The sequence below is a fragment of the Neophocaena asiaeorientalis genome, unplaced genomic scaffold (assembly GCF_003031525.2).
Source record: "Neophocaena asiaeorientalis asiaeorientalis breed wild unplaced genomic scaffold, Neophocaena_asiaeorientalis_V1.1 scaffold429, whole genome shotgun sequence".
Classification (NCBI taxonomy): Eukaryota; Metazoa; Chordata; class Mammalia; order Artiodactyla; family Phocoenidae; genus Neophocaena; species Neophocaena asiaeorientalis.
Window position 1 is genome coordinate 2,229,092 of NW_020173550.1, and position 21,098 is coordinate 2,250,189.

General features: G+C 38.3%; 1 protein-coding gene and 1 pseudogene across 3 annotated transcripts in view; both read left to right on the forward strand.

The window, feature by feature from the left end:
* Positions 1–7,473: 7,473 nt before the first annotated feature.
* Positions 7,474–21,098, forward strand: part of XPO7 (exportin 7) — a 38,315-nt gene continuing 24,690 nt past the window's right edge. The window contains exons 1-9 of one of the 3 annotated variants that reach the window (XM_024747689.1): positions 7,474–7,539; positions 8,058–8,204; positions 9,935–10,028; positions 10,567–10,733; positions 11,740–11,832; positions 14,351–14,455; positions 16,079–16,244; positions 18,100–18,173; positions 19,958–20,077. In XM_024747689.1, the coding sequence (XP_024603457.1) occupies positions 7,519–7,539; positions 8,058–8,204; positions 9,935–10,028; positions 10,567–10,733; positions 11,740–11,832; positions 14,351–14,455; positions 16,079–16,244; positions 18,100–18,173; positions 19,958–20,077 (987 nt within the window). In that variant the 5' untranslated portion in view covers positions 7,474–7,518. Of the gene's footprint in view, positions 7,540–8,045; positions 8,205–9,934; positions 10,029–10,566; positions 10,734–11,739; positions 11,833–14,350; positions 14,456–16,078; positions 16,245–18,099; positions 18,174–19,957; positions 20,078–21,098 lie in introns of those variants that run through there. The other 2 variants (XM_024747690.1, XM_024747691.1) reach the window with 2 other exon arrangements.
* On the forward strand, positions 16,907–17,868 carry LOC112401432 (uncharacterized protein C6orf203 pseudogene; annotated as a pseudogene).

Below are 21,098 nucleotides of genomic sequence, written 5' to 3' on the forward strand. Positions count from 1 at the left end.
TATAACCTTGTTTTATTTGTATTTCTATTTACAGACACCTTTTTAACACACCTGAATGAAGCTTATCGAACATGTTTTTTCACACAGCCTTCTTGAGCTTAGGAGCACTAGACAGCACTGCAGCACTGTGCTTGGGACCATTTTAAATGGCAAAATCGGCAACAAAAAGCACAAAACCGCAAAAAAAAGTGGCATTAAGTAAACTACAAAAAGGACACTTATACTTTCATTGTTTACAGTATGAGAGCTGAAGCAAGAACACAAAGCATTGCCTTGTTCCACCTCAGCTGGGAACATGTATGTCTGGCCACTCAAAATTTTCACCATTCTGTGCGTGTCTACAAATGACTGCACAATTGCTGAGAGTTTTGATTTGGGGATTACAAATAAATTTTAGCAGGTAGGTAAATTTGCAAATAGGGGACCCATAAACAATAAGGGTCAATTGTATATCCTGTCCCCTAGCCCTGCATGGAAAGGCATTTATAACCCCTCTAGAAGAAACTGCAGATTTTATATGCATTTATGCATGTGCTTAAAAAGCTGCTGTTCTCCAGTTGTTAGTAACCAGTGTATGCCATATGAGCAAGTAATAAACGCAGTAATCAAGTTTACATAACTTACCTCATTGACTTTTACACTGATTTGTGAAATAGATATTATTTCTACTTAAAAGAAATGAAAACTAGTTTGAAAGATTTGAGGGGAGTGGGGATTTGCCTGACATCTGAGGTCTTAACTCAGATTGTACTGAACCTCCACTCCAAAAGGATCCTTGTTCCTGCTGCTAGGTCACGGGATGTGTGGGAGTGTTCACCTGGTTTATTTTTTGTTGAATTCTCTCTTTTAAAAATATTTGCCTGATTGTTTTCATGATCTTTTTAATTTTAGTATTTGCTTACTTTTAAATCTGATTTACTTGTATAATTAAAAAGTATAGAATTTAGGGGCTTCCCTGATGGCGCAGTGATTGAGAGTCCGCCTGCCGATGCAGGGGAAAAAAAAAAAAAAAAAAAAAAAAAAGTATAGAATTTAGAACCGGGAGTATCTTTGTTCAATAACATAATAAAATCCACTTACTTTACCCATGAGAAAACTGAAGCTCCAGGAAATAAACTTGCCCGGAGTCACACCGTTAGTTACTAAGACCAGTATCCACATTGCTTAACTCTCAATCTAATTCTTTTCTCTGCCTAAGCTTTATGTAGCCCCGTGTACTCAAAAGATTGTTTTAACCAAGTTTGACAAAGAGTTAGTACCCAGAGTTGTTTGACAAAGAGTTAGTACCCAGAGTTAAGTCAAAATCTATTGTAATACGATATGCTCACTACTTTTTAACCTTGACATCCGGGAGTGAACCACTGATATGAGACAAAATTGCATTACAGCAGGTGGAGAAAACTCCGCTGTCTACAGGGGCCAGACGCTTAGGAACTGAGTTAACTAGAGAGCGCCTGCCCCCTGGGAAGCGCTGTGCTGTTACTGTCATTTGATTAGTGACACTTGAAAATGCAGGTACAGTGTAATCAGATCTTCTAATTTTTCATGGGAAGGTAGAAAACCAGATATCACTATGAAATATTGGCAACTATGTCCGACTTTAAAACGACACTGTAAGACGAAAAACAAAAATGTCTGTGGGCCACTTTGAGGCTACCAGTTTGAAACCTGTACTTTAGAGGATTCAGCTCATACTGCAGCTTTCATTTCTCTGCACCATTAGTGACTCTGAGAAGGAACCAAAACTGGGTTCTAGTGACATGTTAAATGGAAACTCTTGAGTTAAATTTATAAGCCAGGCACAGTTAGTCTGGCTGTTTACCTCATGAAATAATTTTTTTACATGTGTTTTGGCTATGTGTTACCCACAATGCAAACATCATATGTGTTTATTACAAGTTAGGATTGATACATATTTTGAAGTTAAGTGTAGAATTTTGCAGTCTCATATGTTAGCAGACTTGTTGTCCTTATCTAACGCACGCAAGGCTCTGGCACTGCATTATCACCTACTGAAAATACGTATTTTATCTAGTTTTACGACAGTAGACATTACATAGCATCTACAGCCAAAAAGCTTTACTCACCCTCTTAGTACCCTCAGAAATAGAATGTCCCCACATACATCCAAAAGTCTTACCTTATTTATTTCCTGAGCAAATAATGGGAGTTACAGTTTTAAAAGCAGGAATTGGTGTAAAACTAAAGCATTCTAAACCTAATGTGCAATTGTCAGTTATTGATGAACTTCTTTTCCATTAGTATCAGAAAGAAATAGTTGAGAGTAAATACCTGAAGAATTTGGGGAGAAGTGTGTCATTCTTCCATCTTTTTAAAAAACGTATTGAAGTATAACATACTTATAGAAAAATACACAAATTATAAATGTACACCTCAATGAATTTTCTCAAAATGGACGTGCCTCTGTAATCAGCACCCAAATTAAGGAATGACATATTTATCCATATTACTATTGATGGACATTTGGCTTTCACATTTGGGAAGTATTACATTTAGTGCTGCCATGAACATTCCTATACAAGTGTTTTGGTAAACTTAGCATGTATCTCTGTTGGGTATATACATAGGAGTGGAATAGCTGGGTCATAGGGTATTTATATGTTTAGCTTTAATAGATCCTGCCAGTTTTCCAATGTGTTTGAACCAATTCCGACTCCACTGGCACTGTGTGACAGTTCCAGCATCCTAACCAGTGCTTGATGTTGGCCTTTTCATTTTAGTCATTCTAATGGATATCTCCTTGTGGTTTGGATTTTTACATTTCCTGATGATTATCGAGTTGAGCACCTTTCACTTATTGGCCCTTTGGATATTTTCTCGTAAAGTACAGATTCAGGTCTCCTGCACTGGCTTTGTAAACTTTTTTTTTTAACTCTTTAAAAATAAATAGTCTGCCTATATAAATATTCTCATTCAAAAAATGAGAATATCCCCCCCCCCCGGCATTGACTCCACTGCAGTTGTTAACATCTTAGAGATCTGCTGATATATGTATAAAACTAAAATGGATTTGGCCCACAAGATTGCCTTCTAGCTAACTTTATAAACAAGAAGAAACCTTGCATGGAATGTTCTTTTCAGGCCATTTAAACTATCAGCATTTACTATTAGTAAGAAAGAACAAAATAAAAGTAGTAATAAATACAGATATAACTTTTTAAAACTTCAGCCATTAGAATATATTGCCTTTTTGGTTTCATGGATTTGTTTTATGAATTCTGATTGGAAACAATCAGCTGGTAATATTACTAATTAGAGGAGTTAATTTAGAAAAAGAAGGTAGCTTAAATTTTTCCTTTTAAAAAATATTTATCTGTATAATTGTTGGGGTTTTTTTCTGCTTACAGGTAATATCTGGTTGTGGTCAAAAATTTTAAAGTTATGGAAATACATGACAGAAATTAAAAGTCTCCCATAACCTCAGTTCCCAGAGATAATTGTTGCTGTGTTTTCATCCAGATTTTCCTTTATGAATTTGCTAACATATATCACAAATAATATACTCTACATACTGTTTTCCCACTTGCGCTTTTTTTAATTAGAGTATAGTTGATTTACACTGTTGTGTTAGTTTCTGCTATACAGCAAAGTGAATCAGTTATACATATACATATATCCACTCTTTTTTAGATTATTTTCCCATATCGGTCATTACAGAGTACTGAGTAGAGTTCCCTGTGCTATACAGTAGGTCCTTATTAGTTACCTATTTTATATATAATAGTGTGTATATGTCGATCCCAATCACTCACTTTTATCCCCTCTGCTTTCCCCCCTGGTAACCATAAGTTTGTTTTTTACATTTGTGACTGTATTTCTGTTTTGTAAATAAGTTCATTTGTACCATTTTTTTAGATTCCACATGTAAGCGATATCATATGATATTTGTCTTTCTCTGCTACTTGCTTTTTTATACATATAAATTTTTTTTTAATTTATTTTTGTCTGTGTTGGGTCTTCGTTGCTGCACGCTGGCTTTCTCTAGTTGCGGCAAGCGGGGGCTACTCTTCATTGCAGTGCGCGGGCTTCTCATCGCTGTGGCTTCTCTTGTTGCGGAGCATGGGTTCTAGGCGTGCAGGCTTCAGGAGTTGTGGCACGTGGGCTCAATAGTTGTGGCTTGCGGGCTCTCGAGTGCAGGCTCGGTAGTTGTGGCGCATGGGCTTTGTTGCTCTGCGGCATGTGGGATCTTCTGGGCCCAGGGCTCAAACCCATGTCCCCTGCATTGACAGGCGGATGCTTAACCACTACACCCGCCACTTGCTTTTTTAACCTAACAGTAGTTGTTGTTACTGGATTTTTAGGAGTTTTGAAAAACATTATCTATGATAATTGGATATTCATTATTGACAATAGGAACGCCTTATTGAATAGATAAAAAATAAAATTTAATTAGTATATCAATTTTATTAGCCTTATACACCTCTTAAATCATTCATTTTCTGGCAGGTTCAGTATGCATCTTTTAATTTACCCAACACAGTTTTTTTCCGAATACACAGAAAAATTCCAACTAAGGAAGATCTAAATTAATAGAGTTTATGAACAGGTTGGAAGTGGCTTGATTTTTCAGCAATTCTTTTTATATTTCAGGCATCCTAATCATGAAAATTCAGCTACCAAATTGATAATTCTGACTACATATTCTTCGTGAGAACTTCTCTGGATTGAACCTGTACTTTTCACTTTGTAATAGGGTGGTGCTTCTGATCATTTCAGGTGGTTTGGGTGGCTGTCAGATCAAGGATGTACTTTGTAGAGAACCTAGTCATCCAAGGGTTATGCTTGTTTTCTAGTTCATTACTCAGCATTATTGGGAATGTCATCAAATCCTTCCTAAAAGCGAGTATCCTGGTGTCTGATTGGAAATCTCCAAGTGGATTTTTTTTTTCTAAGCAGTGAGGCTAAAAGTGTATACTGTCGGGCTTTTTAAAGCAATATGTGACAAATTAAAATAAATTCCAAGGTATTCTGCTTTCTGGTGTAGTATAACATCTAATGCAGAAACAAAGTCTTCATTTTCCTGTAACGTACAGGTAACTCTCCAGATAAATCATTAAATTCTGAGGTCTGTAGTCTCAACTGGTTGCACCTTATATTGAAATGAGAGTAATTGAGCTGCATTTTCTCTATCCAGGCTTAAAAAGCTCTATAAAATAACGTTGTTGCTAAATATTAAGGAAGATATATTCATTTAATACCTTCATGGTAACTATTGTTGGTGAAATCCAGGTGGTTTAGGTTTGGAGGTTTGACTGTCTTGAGTTTCTTGTACTAAAGTAGTGCTTTGCTAGTTGAAGATCACTTTCCAGTTCTGTTAAGTATTTCACCCAGACATGCTTTTATGTTCCAGTGGGACCAGATGGACGTTTCTCTGTGTATTATCAATTTGGCAGCCTCAGGAATAGAAAATAGACATTCTTCTCTGGAGGCTCTTCTGTGACTGAACCGGCATCATGTAATAGATTTCCTTATTAAGAACTGGTTGAAGGGAAGAAGGGACTGCGTCAAAGGGGAAACACGGTGGTGTGTTGGCTGCTAAATGTGAAATAACTAGTTTCAATGGCTAATCAAACATTGTAGGATAAATTGTTTTATTCTGGGTCCCCAAGAAAGGTGATTCAAAGTAATCTATTAGATTTGCTTTCGAAACATTAGGATCCAAGAGAACAGAAATGTAAATGTCTCATTCCCCTCTCCTTCAATGCGTAGTACTGGCAACCCAAATTAAAATGACTTGGTTTTTAGATGTTTTCACTAATTGTTTGGGAAAACAAGATAGTTTCCCATTCGTTCTTCTGGAAACAAAGAAATAGAGCTTCGGTTCTTCAGACTGTTTGTGTAAATGGTCAAATTACTCTTGTTTTTTAAACGGTCTTGTTTCCTAAGCTGAGAACTCATTAACAGACTTACCCTGCAGTATGTTTTTGTCTGCTAAATTAAAGCAAATCAGAACAAAGCAACAACCAAAAAGCCCACCGTAACCTGCACGTAGTTTTTTAGCAGTAAGGAACTACCGGTGACAGATGCTTGGCCATCGTCTTGTGAACAACTTTGTTGTAGTAAACGAAAACCAGAGTTGCACTGGGGGAGCCACCGGAACTGATTGATCAGACTTCAAGGAGAGTCTATACCTTAAGCAGTCGGACTGTTTAGGGAGTGTCTGTTGAGGATATTGGGAAGCTCGTAGTGCGTGGTAGCTGTGGAGGTTAGGAGGCTGCTGCTGCTTCCTGACACCTAATACCAGATTGTGTAGCTATCTTTCAGTTTCAGTTAGGGTATCTTTCTATTGAGGTCTTCTGTGTTACCTATTTTGAAAATAATTTGTCCCCTTTTAAGTTAGTCATTTCATGGGGGCGGGGAGGGGGGAACCAGCCTGCTGGGTTGAAACAAAAACGTTGTGAAAGAGATTTAATCCCTTGCTTAGGAATGTGGGGATTTATAATTAAACTGATTCATTGGATGTTTGGCCAGTACTGGCAGGCGAAACACTGACTTTCACATGTGTTTTATGGGATAAATGTAGTTTATTAGCCTTATTCTCTATTCCTTGTATTTATATGCTATATGAAAACATCAGCTATTGCTTATAGAACTTTCATTACTTGAGATCTGGCTTTGCAAGTACAGTTTTCTCTGTGCTTTTGAATTGAGGAAGGGTATTAAAGGGGACCTCTGGAAGTCAGAGAGGAACAGATTAAACAGGAGCCTAATCAGAGTCCCAAGATGTTCTGAAGGGTGGTTTGTTTATCTCGTTTTGGAGTGCAGGTGGTTGGTTTTTAGAGGGCTCCCTGAAGTGAGACTGGTGATCTTCGTGGGTCAGTATTTGTCTTTCTTGTTTTCTTTAGGTTAATGTTTGAAATTTATTAATCAGATTGAATAAAATAGGTATCCTGCCCTAAGGGCTTTACTGCTTAGTAGAAAAGCTGTGATTTATAAAGTCACAGCATAATGAAATAAAGTGATAATGAAAAGCCTTGGGCAGACTGTGTAATGTATTTTAGGCTATTTACACAGGTTGGTTTGTCTGATTATTCTTTTGTTGTTGTTGTTCTCGTCAGAATTGTCTCTTCTAATAGTAGGATCCATCAAACTATTTAAACCAGATCTTGCTCGCTACTGTAGAAAATAGGCTCAGAATTTCTTCGTAAAGTCCAAACTGGTCCTTTGAAAACGAGCAGATGTTTGCCCTTCTCTCCAGTCAGTGAAAGGCGACAGTTACATGAACGCTTACACGTTCCTTTCCTCTTTGCTCTTGAACACATTAAGTGGAAGTGGATTTGCATCCCTTTGGGGTTTTGACCAAGGCACGTACCCATCTCCTTCCTGCCTCCCTGGAACTGGTTCAAGATTTGGAAAGGAGGGTTTGTTTGAGGGCGTTTCCCATGTCTTATCTCTGGGCACATTCTAGGGTTGAATTTATTTTGACCCTGCGTTTTTAATTTGGATCCAAAGCAAGAGTTTAAAGTGCAACAGAAGAGAGTCCGCTGAACTTTAGACATGAGGGATCCAGGGAGGAAGGTACGTACTTGTATTCGGAAGCTTTCTCATAGAGGTTGGCCATCTTTGTGCATACACATAATTGTGAGCTGATAACTACTAGGCAAAGGGAGAAGGCTTAAACCTGTGTAAAGATCTGTGTGATGCTTACATTGTGTGTTTATGTGCTTAATTGTACAGTGATGACTCTATTCATAATCTTGAAGTTGATGGTGGAGCAAGTAAATTCTGAATTTTTTTTTGGAAAAGCTTAGGATGGGTATTTGCAAGGAAAAAAATATGTCATTTGTGATTGATCTTTAAGGGAATGACTGAAAAAGTATCTAGATATTTTAGGCATTCTATCATTTTGTCTTCTAAAGCATCAAATAAAGAAGGCTATAAATGGTTATTATTAAAGGTCACCCAGATTCTCCTCCATGTTGAGAAGCAAGTCTCTCTTCATTGATTACTATTTATCTTTATCCAGTAATTTCGAGCACAGTACCTTGTATCTATAGTAGGCTCGACTGATTTCTTTTTTGACTGATCTTTTCCAGAGCCTGGCCCAACTAGAGAATCTGTGCAAACAGCTGTATGAAACAACAGATACAACCACTCGACTCCAGGCAGAGAAAGCCTTGGTTGAATTCACCAACAGCCCTGATTGCCTGAGCAAGTGCCAGCTACTCCTCGAAAGAGGAAGTGTACGTAAGATTTGAAAAATCCTAAAGGGTAACAGGTTTAGGAAAATATATTCTGGTTCTGAGTTTAGGGGTGGATTGGGATAACTTCTGTTCCTTGATTTTTCTAAGTACCTCTGCCTTCTTAATTTCACTTTTAAAACGCACCACACCTGCCAGGTTGGCAAAAAAGGCCTTACAGACTCATCAGGGAAAACCTCATTGAGGGAAAAAAAAAAAAATGTCATCGAGCGTATATTTTTGTCCTGTAATTTTTCGTCTTGAATCAAATTTCTGGGACTCCTTTTCTGTTTTTTACACTTAAGTACCACTTCGTATCCTTTACAAAGAAGACAGGGCTGTATATAATTGACATTTCTTATCCACAAAGTTCATGTCACCTTGTAAGATCCCTAGTCTTCTCCGTTTTTCCTCCCCTGTACCACAGCTGTTTCTTGTCTTAGAAGTGTAGGGGAAGAAATTACCTCGACAATGAAAATTACAGGAAGTTACAGTTTTTAAAACGGAATTAGAACCTCTTCCAGCTTAAAAATGGCATGCAATGATCAATAATGCTCTTAATGAGACATGATTTGATTAAGTTAATATTCTTGGCAAGATGGAGGTCTTGGGAAGGGTAAGCATCCAACCAGGGTATCATGAAAGGGCATCAAGAGAGTTAGAATCCCAGCTAGACCGGGATCCAGCAGAGTAGACTAGAAGGAAATGTGAAAAGGAGGAAAGCAGTTAATTTGTTAAAAGTATAGAATTCTAGATGACTTCATTTTTGAATTTGGTTAGTAGTCACATGTCAAAGTCACTTTTATAGATTTTTATAGATTTTTTCCATAAACTTAAGTTATTTTTATAACTGATGTGATGATGTAATGTGTATGGATAGCCTACTGTCTTAAGGACTTATAGTTTCATGGGAAATTATGTTTGACCCTTGATTAAATTATTTTGATGATTCTGAGTCTGTCCCTGTTACGTGACATTATATAATATAGCCACATGGGGGTATCTGAATTTGCACACGGCTCCTCCTTATACACTACGATCAGATAGAATACTCTGATTCTCCGTAAGTTTAAAATTCATTAAAATCCACACTTGAGAATGATAATGCTATTCCATTGCTTAGGGCATAATTTTTCTTTCTCATAAATAATTGTTATGAATTTACTACTAAAACCAGCATATACATTCCCCAAAGCTGTAGCTGATTGGCAGTTTTGCTGATGGGAAGATAGAATTGGGGAATTAACTACCCAGCATAATGTGGTGGTTCCTTCTAAAACTACTTCTTCTTGTCTTCTTTTTTTTTCCCCCCTCTTTCTAATGCCATACTATAGGAATATTATGAGGTGAAACTTTTTGAAACATCATTATAACAAGGCTGTTGGAGGGAGAAGATTGCTTGATTTAAATGAAAGAGATTTAGCTTCTTTTCTGAAAAGAGCCCCTCTAACTTCTGCCCCCTCAAAGTGATACAGATACCTGTATTAGATTCAGTTTGATCAGCCATCCACTTTATCCTGCCCTTTGTTCATGATTGAAATCAGCTTAATGAGCACATATGCTTTGTGGGGCTCATTTTTCCTTAGTATGTGACCCTTTAAAATCCTGAGGATTAAGTATAGCAAAACCAATTAATTTTCTTGAATTTGAGAACAGATCTCCAAGTTAAAAACTTTATGACTGACTAACTCAATAAAATTGAATTCTAAGTCCTTTCTCCCCTCTTTTCACAGTCATCTTACTCCCAGTTACTGGCAGCTACATGCCTTACAAAGCTTGTATCGCGCACAAATAACCCTCTACCATTGGAACAACGAATAGATATTCGTAAGTAGAGAGTTGTCTTTTTTCTCGTAAAGAAATTAGTTTAGTGATGTTCTAGTAATAGTTACATTTATGTTGCTTGTCTGATAATGTTCTGAAATTGCTAAGCATACAGAATATCTAGAATCCAGTTTCTTTCCAGAATTTGGGCTTAAAAGTGAAGAGGACCCAATATAATTGCTTCTAGATAAAGCCTGCATTATCCCTTCGGTTTTCAGAAGGTTTCTTTCATTCAGTCTTTACTGTCGCTAATAACTAAGAAAAACATTGTTAAGGATTTTGAATTCTGTGCAGACCATGCTGTTTAACCATCGAGGGATAGATTCAAGGCTACCTTACCTCAGATTCTTCATTGTGACACGTTGTATATTCTGAGTTGGAAAGCCTATGAATCTTAAATTCCAAGTCCCATTTCTCAGTAGTGTGAATAATTAGGGAAGTTTAGGGTAAATAGTTTAAATTTACCACTTCTTAGACATTTAAAGATGTACACCCTTCCCTGGCAGAGCCTTCTACGACGTAGATTACTTTTGTTTTATAGGGAACTATGTGCTCAACTACCTTGCCACTCGGCCAAAGTTGGCTACTTTCGTGACACAAGCACTTATTCAGTTATATGCCAGAATCACAAAACTGGGGTGGTTTGACTGTCAGAAGGATGACTATGTCTTCAGAAATGCAATCACAGATGTCACAAGGTTTTTACAGGTATGATTTATGTATTTCATGGAATAAAAATGGGTGAAGCAATATATGCTTACTTATATATTGATCTGTAAGTGGAATTACTTGGTATATATTCTTCTGTGTCTTTTTAACTCTTCATGTGTCTCGGCTTTACATGTTTAGATGTCAGCACAAAACCTGCTTCATTCTTTCGAATGTTTACATACCATTCCAGTTTAAAATACCATAATTCATTTAACTCTTATAGGTGGGCATTTAGTTAGTATCTATATCTTGACTTAAACAAATACTTCAGTGAATATCCTAGTGTGCATGTGTGTGTATATATATCTTTTTATACTTTGAGTTGTGTGTTTATAGTGTGAATTCCCAGCCTTTGAATTATTCAATCAGAGGGATGTGTGTATTTTGGGTTTGCAAGGATATTTCCAAATTACCCTCAAAAAAAAAGTTGTTCCCTGCACAATTAAAAGAATGCCTGTTTCCCTGTACCTCCACCCTGTGACCTCAGCTTTTTTATTTTTCCAGTTTGGTAGGTAGAAAGAATTGGTAGCTCAGCATTTGAGTTACAAATGAGACAGAACAAATTTTCAAATGCTGATTTACTACTTATTTTTGTTTTTCTGTGAACTTCCTGTTTATATCTTACATACACTTTTTTATTGGGTTCTTTGCCCTTTTTTGTATACAGTCTCTTTGTAAATTATCTTACACGTTCATCATTTATCTTAAATGCGATTTGCTAGTTTCTCTTCCTGTGATATGTATGGTATGATACTTAAGGGTATTTTTTAAATACATAGGGTTTCAATTTTGATGAAGTCAGATTTAGCAGTCTTCTTTTATGACAGGTTAGATTTTATGTCCTGCAAAGCAGCAGTTTTAAACTACAGTTTCATGCTACATTGTCTAGGCAGTTTTAATAGCAGCACAGGACTCTGTTATTTCAAAAGTATGACTGCATTCCAAATGCTGAAATCAAGCTGCACAGGCCAACTCTTTCTGCCTTTTATTTTTTTTAAACCAGGATAGTGTTGAATACTGCATCATTGGTGTCACAATTTTATCTCAGCTAACCAATGAAATTAATCAAGTAAGTGCTACAGCCTTCCTCATTGAAGTAAGTGCCATATTTTTTCTTAGTATTGGTGTTTTCTGCTGTGTGTGGGATGATCTTTTTTGGCAGTTGTGTGCTTTTGCGGTAAGTGATTAATGCCCTTTTGAAACAAAATAGTTCCATTGGGTTTCCCTCTGTAAGTGCAGTCTACCTCACTCTTAATATCCAGATCCCCTTCTGTCTCCAGAATATTTTTTCCTCTCATCTCAGCTTTCCTCAGTGGTATTAACGTTCATTGTTAGAGATGAGAGCAATGGTCCTAAGTCAGAACTTAGGAAACCAGCATCATTGGTGTGCCCCTTCTGCTGTATAAATTAATGTGTTTGTAAAGATTCAAAAATCAGTTCTCATGTGCTATTATTAAAGATTTTGCTGATAATCTTTTCAGAATGCACGAAACATTCTGCTAAATACCAGGTAATTGTTTTAAATAGTCATTGACGTCACAGATTACTACAGAGGAAACACCAGTGGCTTTCTTCTGCTCTGGCTATTATTTTTAGTCATTTACTTCTGTATCCAGCTAAAATGTTATAATTATTGAACAGGCCAGAATTAATATTAATTGTAACATCTCACCCTTCAGTTGTCAGCTATTAATTACATTGGCATCATTGTTGCTACTGCTCATATTTATGCAGACATTTCTATTAACCCTGAGAAATTTTAACTGTGAGTTGGTACTATCTTAAATGCACTAGCTTAGAGTCTGTTAAAATGTGGAGTCCATATTGTGTTCTCTGCCACATGCAATCCCCATTGCGGTTGGTAATTATCGAAATAATGGCTCACACTTTTGAGTGATTTCTGTGTGACAGGCACTGTTGTAAGCACTTTACTTATAATAATTTTATTCTCACAATAGTCCTGTGAGATAGGGACTCTGGTTATCCCATTTCCTAGATAAGGAAACTGAGGCTCATAAAGGTTGAATAATTTGCCTATAGTGTCACAGTTACCTGGCAACAGTATATGAATTCAAACCCAGATAGGCTTATTGCAGAGCCTGTGCTCTTAGAAACTAACTTTTTTTTTTTTATATGCGGGCCTCTCACTGTTGTGGCCTCTCCCATTGTGGAGCACAGGCTCCGGACGCGCAGGCTCAGTGGCCATGGCTCACTGGCCCAGCCGCTCCACAGCATGTGGGATCCTCCCGGACCGGGGCACGAACCCGTGTCCCCTGCATCGGCAGGTGGACTCTCAACCACTGTGCCACCTGGGAAGCCCGAAACTAACTTATTATTTACCCACTATTACCCCTGTAGTAAGAGAGCATGCGTTAACTAAGTACAGAGATTGTGGGGTTAATGCTCTCCCCTTTGAAGCTTGGTTCCAGAAAATCCATCAGTGTTGGTATTTTTAAAATCTTCGAAATTTTGTCTTTTTTAAGAAAATAATAGAAATGTGTGACATACTTAAGATGTAATTATTCTCTGTATTATGATCAGTATAACAGATTATATATAGCATCTGGTATATAATCTAGCATCACCTTTTTATCCAAGACATTTATGATAACACAGTGACACTGGAGCTAAAATTGAAACACTTTGAACCTCTGTGTAACTTAGTTTTCTGTTGGCTTTTTTTTTGGTTGTCATTTAAATCAGAAAGCATATTTCTGTTACCATTCCTATTTGAACTTAGAAATAAAATTAAGGGGGCATTCCATAACTTGGTTGTCTATCAGAAATCTTGCTGCATTTTTTCTTTAATGTGCCAAAAGCAAAATGAGCTCCCTCCTGGTTGAATTGAACAGTATATAGAAGAGATTTAAGCTTACAGTAAATGGTTGGACTGAAATTACTCTAGGCAGCCTTGAAATTCCTTTATTGCACTCATTGAGTACCTACTATGTGTCAGAAATAGAGGGCATACTAAAGAAGTAAAAGACTTAATCCTTGACCACAAAAACCTTTAAAATATGACGAAGAGACAAGAACAGAGGAGTGAATGAGAGACGAATAGTACCACTTAAGTACTCACTTCTGTGGTATAGACTACATGTTGAAATAGGTTAGAGAAGGAAGAGAGTATTACAGGCTATCGTCTATCTTAAGTTCATGGCTGTTAGTCAATGACTGTTTTAGAAATTTTGTAGTAACTTCAGCCCTGACTGGATTGTTTACCAAAACCCAAGCCTTGCTACTGTCTGGTTTTGAGACTAAGCCACAATACAACATGATAGAAATTATTAGCAATGTCTTCCAACAGTTTGTTAAATTTTACCTCCCTGAGTGCAGAGGAAATTAAAATTTTGCAGTGGAGATACTCACCTCTCCTTCTGTCTTCCCTCTGTATGCAGTAGAGACATGATATCCTGGCTAGCTGTTATTAGCAGCTTATTGTCATCTGCAGTCTCTCACTAAATATGGTCTAACAGTAACTTAAATGTTTAAAATGTATTTTGTTATTTACGTTGGTCTTATTGAAAATCCTTCTAGTTTACTTGAAGTCTACATGAAAATTTTTTTTTTTGCAACTAATTCTAAAACTTGCGTTGGTTTGTTTTTCTGCACAGGCAGACACCACCCATCCTTTAACCAAGCACAGAAAAATAGCCTCTTCTTTCCGAGATTCATCGTTATTTGATATCTTCACTCTTTCCTGCAATCTGCTAAAACAGGTGAGATTGTATGTTGGGACCTGCTTCACAGATCCTTTTGAAAGGATGAGAATAAGTGGGGACTTGTTATGACCCCATGAGAGTTTATGCATCTCTTTAATCATCGTCATGTCTCACGTAATACATATGTCCGAGCTGTTGAAGGAACTTACCAAACTGAAAGAAAGAATTGTGATTTCCCTATTTCACATCTATTCCCCTAGGTAAAGAGCAGTATGTGAACACTTATCCCATGCTCCTATTTTAAAGGAACTAGTTTACCACAAAGTTTGAGGTTTTTCTTGTTTGCTTTTTTTATATCCACATAAGATCTTCCTATGTGGAGTAAAAGCATCTTCCCTTTATGGTGTTTGGATTCTCAGTGCTTTGAAAGCAGTCTCAGACTACATTGTTAGCATACTAAAACTAGGCTGGCTTCCCTGTCCCCTGCTGAGTTACAGGCAACAAATAAACAAGCAACATCTGTAAGGAAAAGTAGATTTTGAATTTTTAACATCCACTTAGACTTCATAACCTGAAGGGGTAGACAGTATCACAGAAGGAAATTACCAGTTTTAAAATAGCAAGTTGGTATTTCATTTATTGATAGACTTGAACTGAGGAAGAAATGTTAACTTGTGAGTTCTACACACGTATAACCATGTTTGGATGCTTTGTCGCTCTAGAAAGCCAAATGGAATTAGCCTCTGGCTTTGTGTTCATTTGGGGGTTTTTTGTTTGTTTGTTTTCTTGTTCTTGTTCTCATTTTCCAGTGTGTCTCAATTGTAGTATTAGAAGCAGGTTTGGATTTTTCTTTTGTCCCAGTTAATGATGTCCATCTTTTCCTTCAGTTACCTAGTTTTACTTCAGAATTCCCCAAAAATTCTCAGTTTGGGCAAGCTGCCTCGCAAAAGCTGTTGTAGCTCACAAGCTGCCTCGCAAAAGCTGTTTCTAGAGGGGAAAAGCTTTTGAGAAAATTGAGCCTTGAAACCTCCTCTAATACTGATTCTGTCTAAAACAATGAGCCAGCCAGTCACTGAGGTCACAGCTGGTAGAACTTTGGATCTCATAGTCACCGTAGCTCTGGACCACTATTGAGCTATAGGCCGGTACACTGCTGATGAATAAATAAAATTCAGTGGTGATTTTGTTTTGATTGTGGTTTGAAAGATTTTTGTTGATGCTGGCTATGGTAATGTTAAAAGGAGGAAGGAAGATAGGGCAGGGTGTAAAATTTACTAGAACTCCCTCCAGAGTTTAGTCCCAGCCCTGTCTAGAAATAATAAGGATCTAAAATTCAAATAAAGTAACCAAACATCCCATATTGCTTCAGAATTCACTGTGGCCACAATGCCTACAGCATATAAAGAGTAAGTGTCAAAGGGGGAATTTCTTTAAATACCAGCTTCATGTTTTTATAGTAAATATGTTTTCATAGTAATTAAGGAGCTAGGAGTTTCATAGTGATGGAAGGACTTTGAAGGTGATGGAAGTGCAGCATCTTTTGGGAGAGAAACGTCACTTGACTCTGTTGGAATACCGCCCTCCTTTTCTGGCTTAGCAGCCTCCTCGTAAGTAAGTCTGGTAGCAAGCTTGGAAGAGAGGAGTGATTGTTTGGGGCTCATTATGTGGTCATTTTTACAGGCTTCTGGAAAGAATCTGAACTTGAATGATGAAAGTCAGCATGGCTTGCTGATGCAACTGCTCAAACTCACTCATAACTGCCTAAACTTTGATTTCATTGGCACTTCTACTGACGAGTCCTCAGATGACCTGTGCACGGTACAGATTCCCACCAGCTGGCGATCAGGTAATACAGTCGCGCCCTCTGAAACAGGTGGCCTCTCCACTCTACCTGGAGTCTGCAGGGTGGTCTCAGGAACCCCTGGCAAATCCCCTGCTTGCTCTTAGAGAAAACTTAGGATGTCAGTATGGGTCTTGTTAAAGTCAGAGAGAGGCTGTTGGAGGATCCTCCAGCCGGGGAGAACTCTTTAATTACTGGGTTCCTGGCGGATGTGAGTTTGACCTTATGTTAATCACCTAGAGACTTCTGCTATCTTCCTCATTTGAGGGAATTTCTAACTTTAAAAACAAAATCAAATAAAAGAACTTGTGCTTATGCTTGGTATTGTATTCCTAAGGATAAAAATTCTTGCTATGAACAGAGTTCTGATTGTCTTAAGTTGTTTGAGAATCAGAAGAATGAATCCATTTCTTAGAGGAGCTAAAAACAAGTGCTTAAAAAAAAAAAAAGAACGGAAAAGAAAAAGCCCCTATTAGCTTATCACTTTCAAATGAAATAAACATTCTGTAAGATAAGAAAGCAGGAAGAGGTGTGGAGTCCTGCACTCGGCGAAGCCATGGGGTGGGCGGGTGGGGAGGGGGGAGAGGCGCTGACATACAGGTAACTGCACCCCTGCCCGGCGTGCGGTGCCCCCTGTCCGCTCCCGCTTCTGTTGCTTCACAGCAAGCACATGGGAAATACGGGCAAGGCGAGCTCCGGTCCCCCACCCGCTCTCCTGCCAGGTCTCCGCGTGAGTCTCTGGCGTCCTGCCCCAGCCGGGCCAGCTCGGGACGCCCCGTGGATCCGGGGGCTCTTAGGGGCCTTGCGAACCCGGCGGGCCGAGGCCGTCTTCCCCCGGGCCCGGCCGTTCCTGTTGGCTGCAGACCGCGAGCTCAAGGACGCTGGTGTCCAGTTTCCCTTGACCTTGAGGACCCGGGAAGGGAAGGTCGAATGAGCCATGGCTATGACTAGCGTCAGATTGCCCAGCAGCGTTTTAAGAAAGCCAGATGCCTGGATTGGGCTCTGCAGAGCACTACGAGGGACACCTTCACATAAACACTGTGCGTCCTGGAATCGATACTTACATTTGTCTAGTACCAAGTTAAATGCTTCCAATTATAAAACATTTTTCCATAACATTTTCTCACTGAGACTCTCAGGTCTTTTAATATCTCAAGAATATATTTTTCCATAAGACTCAAAAGTAATGTAAGCCCTAAAAAATCCACTAAAAAGACTCTGCAAAAAGTGGAAGATGAAGGGGACTCTGATGAAGAGAGTGGGCATCATGAGATGAGTGAGCAGGAAGAGGAGCCAGAGGACGACCCCAGTGCGGTCAGAGAGCATAGGGGCCTGGGCAAAGTAGTGCAGTCTTTCCGACATGATGTTACCCTGAAGACGGGCCTGGATATCGGGAGAAACAAAGTGGAAGATGCATTCTACAAAGGTGAACTCAGGCTGAATGGGGAAAAATTATGGAAGAAAAGCAGAACGGTGAAAATGGGAGATACATTGGATCTTCTAATTGGAGAGGATGGAGAAGCAGAAACAGAGACAGTGATGAGGATTCTCCTGGAAAAAGTGTTTGAAGACCAGCAGTGAGAAATACGGAGTGGTGTTACGGCGGTGGCAAAAGTTAAAATTGCCTTAAAAAAGTACGCTCAAATAAATGGATTGCTTTTTAGCGATAAAGCTGCTTTCTAGTGGTGTTGGGGAGGGGGCCAGGTTAAAAAGAGGACGTTTTTATTAAAATAAGGTTCTCCTACCAAAAAAAAAAAAAGCAAGCCAGCAGGAAGATATGCTCCCCGATGACTGTGTAGCACCAGAGTGTGCCAGTGGCATTGTGCAGACATGCTCAGTAAAGTGCTCTTTTGTCTTTCAGCGTTCTTAGATTCTTCAACTCTGCAACTGTTTTTTGACCTGTATCATTCCATCCCTCCTTCGTTTTCACCTCTGGTGAGTCAGGACCACAATTTCTATTTCTAGAACGTAGCAATGGTGAATGAGCCTTATGTTCGTTTTGTTGTACAAAATCATAGGAGTAAAGCATAGAAATACTAGGGTTAGTTATCTAGCCTTTTGAGATAAAGCTTGTCACCTAAAGGTTCTCACAGTAAAATCTTAATTCCTTCTAAATTGTTCCTGGGAATTCCTTGGCGGTCCAGTGGTTAGGAATTCACGCTTTCACTGCAGGGACCCAGGTTCAGTCCCTGGTTGGGGAACTAAGATCCCGCAAGCCGCACAGTGCGGCCCAAAATAATTGTTCCTGTCATTAATGACAGATTGCTGCAGATGTCAAGTTCTTTCGGTCTCCCTTTGTATCTGACTTTATACTATACCTCAAATTGACACAGGCTAGAATGTGGGGAATTCACCTTATATTGTCTATTTGAAGATTGTCAAGACTTAAGAAAATTTCTGAAAATCCCTCAAGCGTATGTTACATAAGTGCTAAATGGAAGCTGTATTGGGAAGGCATATTTGCATACTTATCCTGAATAACATTTGAAACCTCTTGGGAATGCTGCATTTCTCCTTCAAAGCAATAATTAACCTCCTCAAATCTCAAAATTCATTCAGGTCCTAAAAGGCGTTGGTCTGATATTTCAGATTGTTGGTATAAAATCCCATTGTACAAAACATGCAAAGAAAATACAGTAAAGTAAATGGGTGTTTTGCATAGTTTTTCTGCAGTAGACTACTTTCCTGGTAGTAGTACTTTTCCAAATTAATGTGGACCTTCACTTTAGCAGAAACATGAGTTCGTGTTTTTTGTATCGTTAAGTTTACTTCAGGAAAAGGTAACACACTTAAGAAGGGTAATTAATGAAAGGACTGTTTGTAAAGGGGTGGGCAAAATTAAGGGAATCCAACAAGGGGTGGTGATGTACACCCCCTGGGGCTAGCAATAGTGGGGAGCCTCAAGGGGCAAGGGAAAGAAACCCTGGAGAGAGCTGAAGCTGTGACTTAGGGGAGGGCTGTTCACCAGAGGTAGAGAAACTCTGCCAACCATGGCCCAGCTGGGGATGGGGAGGGGGCTCCTCTTTCTTCCTGCCCTTGATCTCCTGCTGGTACTTTCCAATGGTTGAAGCCAATGAGAAGCAAGAAGGCAAGGGAACTTGGCTGTTGTTAGTCAACAGAGGTCAGCCTCCCAGGGAGCAGAGCAAGGAGGAGAAGGGCAGAAAATAGATCTGGAGGGGCAAACAGAATATAAATATCTGGCACAGTGGGGAAAGGGGAAAATGTTTTCATTATAAAATCTGTTTTCTTTAGGGCACAGATTGACTTGGTTATTTCATTATAGCACTACAGAGCAAAGGCTGATTAGCCAAAAGGCCTTAATAAAACAGAAAAAAAACCTAAATCTAAAGCATTATTTAAACTATGAATTGCTTGGTATTTTCAAGCTTTAAATATATATCTTAAACACAAATCAAAGAAGCCATCAGGGTGGTCAAAGAATGAAACGTAAATGAATTTCCAAACTATGGATTTAACTAGTTGTTACAATCAACCTGGATCTGATGCTCTTTTTATTTTTCTTTTAATAAAGCTGTTTCAGATATCCTAAGCTACATCCCCCTTGATCATTTTTTTATATCATTATAATGGTAGCAGGGGTTGAAAGAACAGCATTAGTGCCATATGTAAAAGAAGAATATTTACAGCAGGGGAAAGGGTAATGAAAATAGCTATACAATCCTTTTGATCATTTGTGTTTGGGTTGTGCCCTGCTTTAGGTATTATCCTGCTTAGTACAGATTGCCTCAGTTAGAAGATCCCTGTTTAACAATGCAGAGAGGGCCAAGTTTCTCTCTCATCTTGTTGATGGTGTTAAACGAATACTGGAAAACCCACAGGTAAGATTTTTGAGAATGTATTTTTATTTGTGTGTGTATATGTGTGTATGATTAGTACATGCCTATCTGTTATGGCTCCAAAGAAAAATCAATCTAGAGGTCACACTTAGCAGAAATCATAGAAAACAGTTCAGTCTGTTTAAATCTTCAGAAGATTTAAGTGAATGTATATTTGTAGATTTAAATAATACTTACCCAGAAGAGGAGCTTGTATCCTCTAGCTTCAGGAATGTAGGAATTGTGGGAAGGGATCCCCTTTGGTTGTTGTTGTCGTTCATTTTTATTGGAGTCTAGTTGATTTACAATGTTGTGTTCGTTTCAGGTGTACAGCAAAGTGCATCAGTTATACATATACATATATCCACTCTTTTTTTTTAGATTCTTTTCCCACATAGTCCATTACAAGGTATTGAGTAGAGTTCCCTGTGCTATACAGCAGGTTCTTATTACCTATTTTATATATACTAGTGTGTATATATCGATCCCAGTCTCCCAATTTATCCCTCCCCCTCTTATCCCCTGGTAACCATAAGTTTGTTTTCTACATCCGTGACTTTACTTCTGTTTTGTAAGTAAGTTCACTTGTACCCTTTTTTTTTAGATTCCACATGTAAGCGATACATGATATTTGTCTTTCCTTGTCTGACTTACTTCACTCAGTATGACAATCTCTAGGTCCACCCATGTTGCTGCAAATGGCATTATTTTAGGGAAGGGATCACTTTGAAGGAAAACAAGGACAGAGCTAGTCATCTTTCCCAAAGAAATTAAGAATCTAAAATTTGTTTTTTGTTTTCATTTCCATTTTTTTGAATGTACATTATTTACCTAAGTGTATAGGGCTACATTTAGGTGGGAGGGGAGTTATTTCTCGTTCAAATATTTATTCCATAACTCAGTTGCCCTTTTTGTCTTTTTCAGCCCCAAAGACTCAGCTAACACCTCCTTTTTTTAAGTATTTCTTCTTCACACTAGAAAATATCATAAAAACAGTTCACTTTTAAATATACTCTGTTCTCTC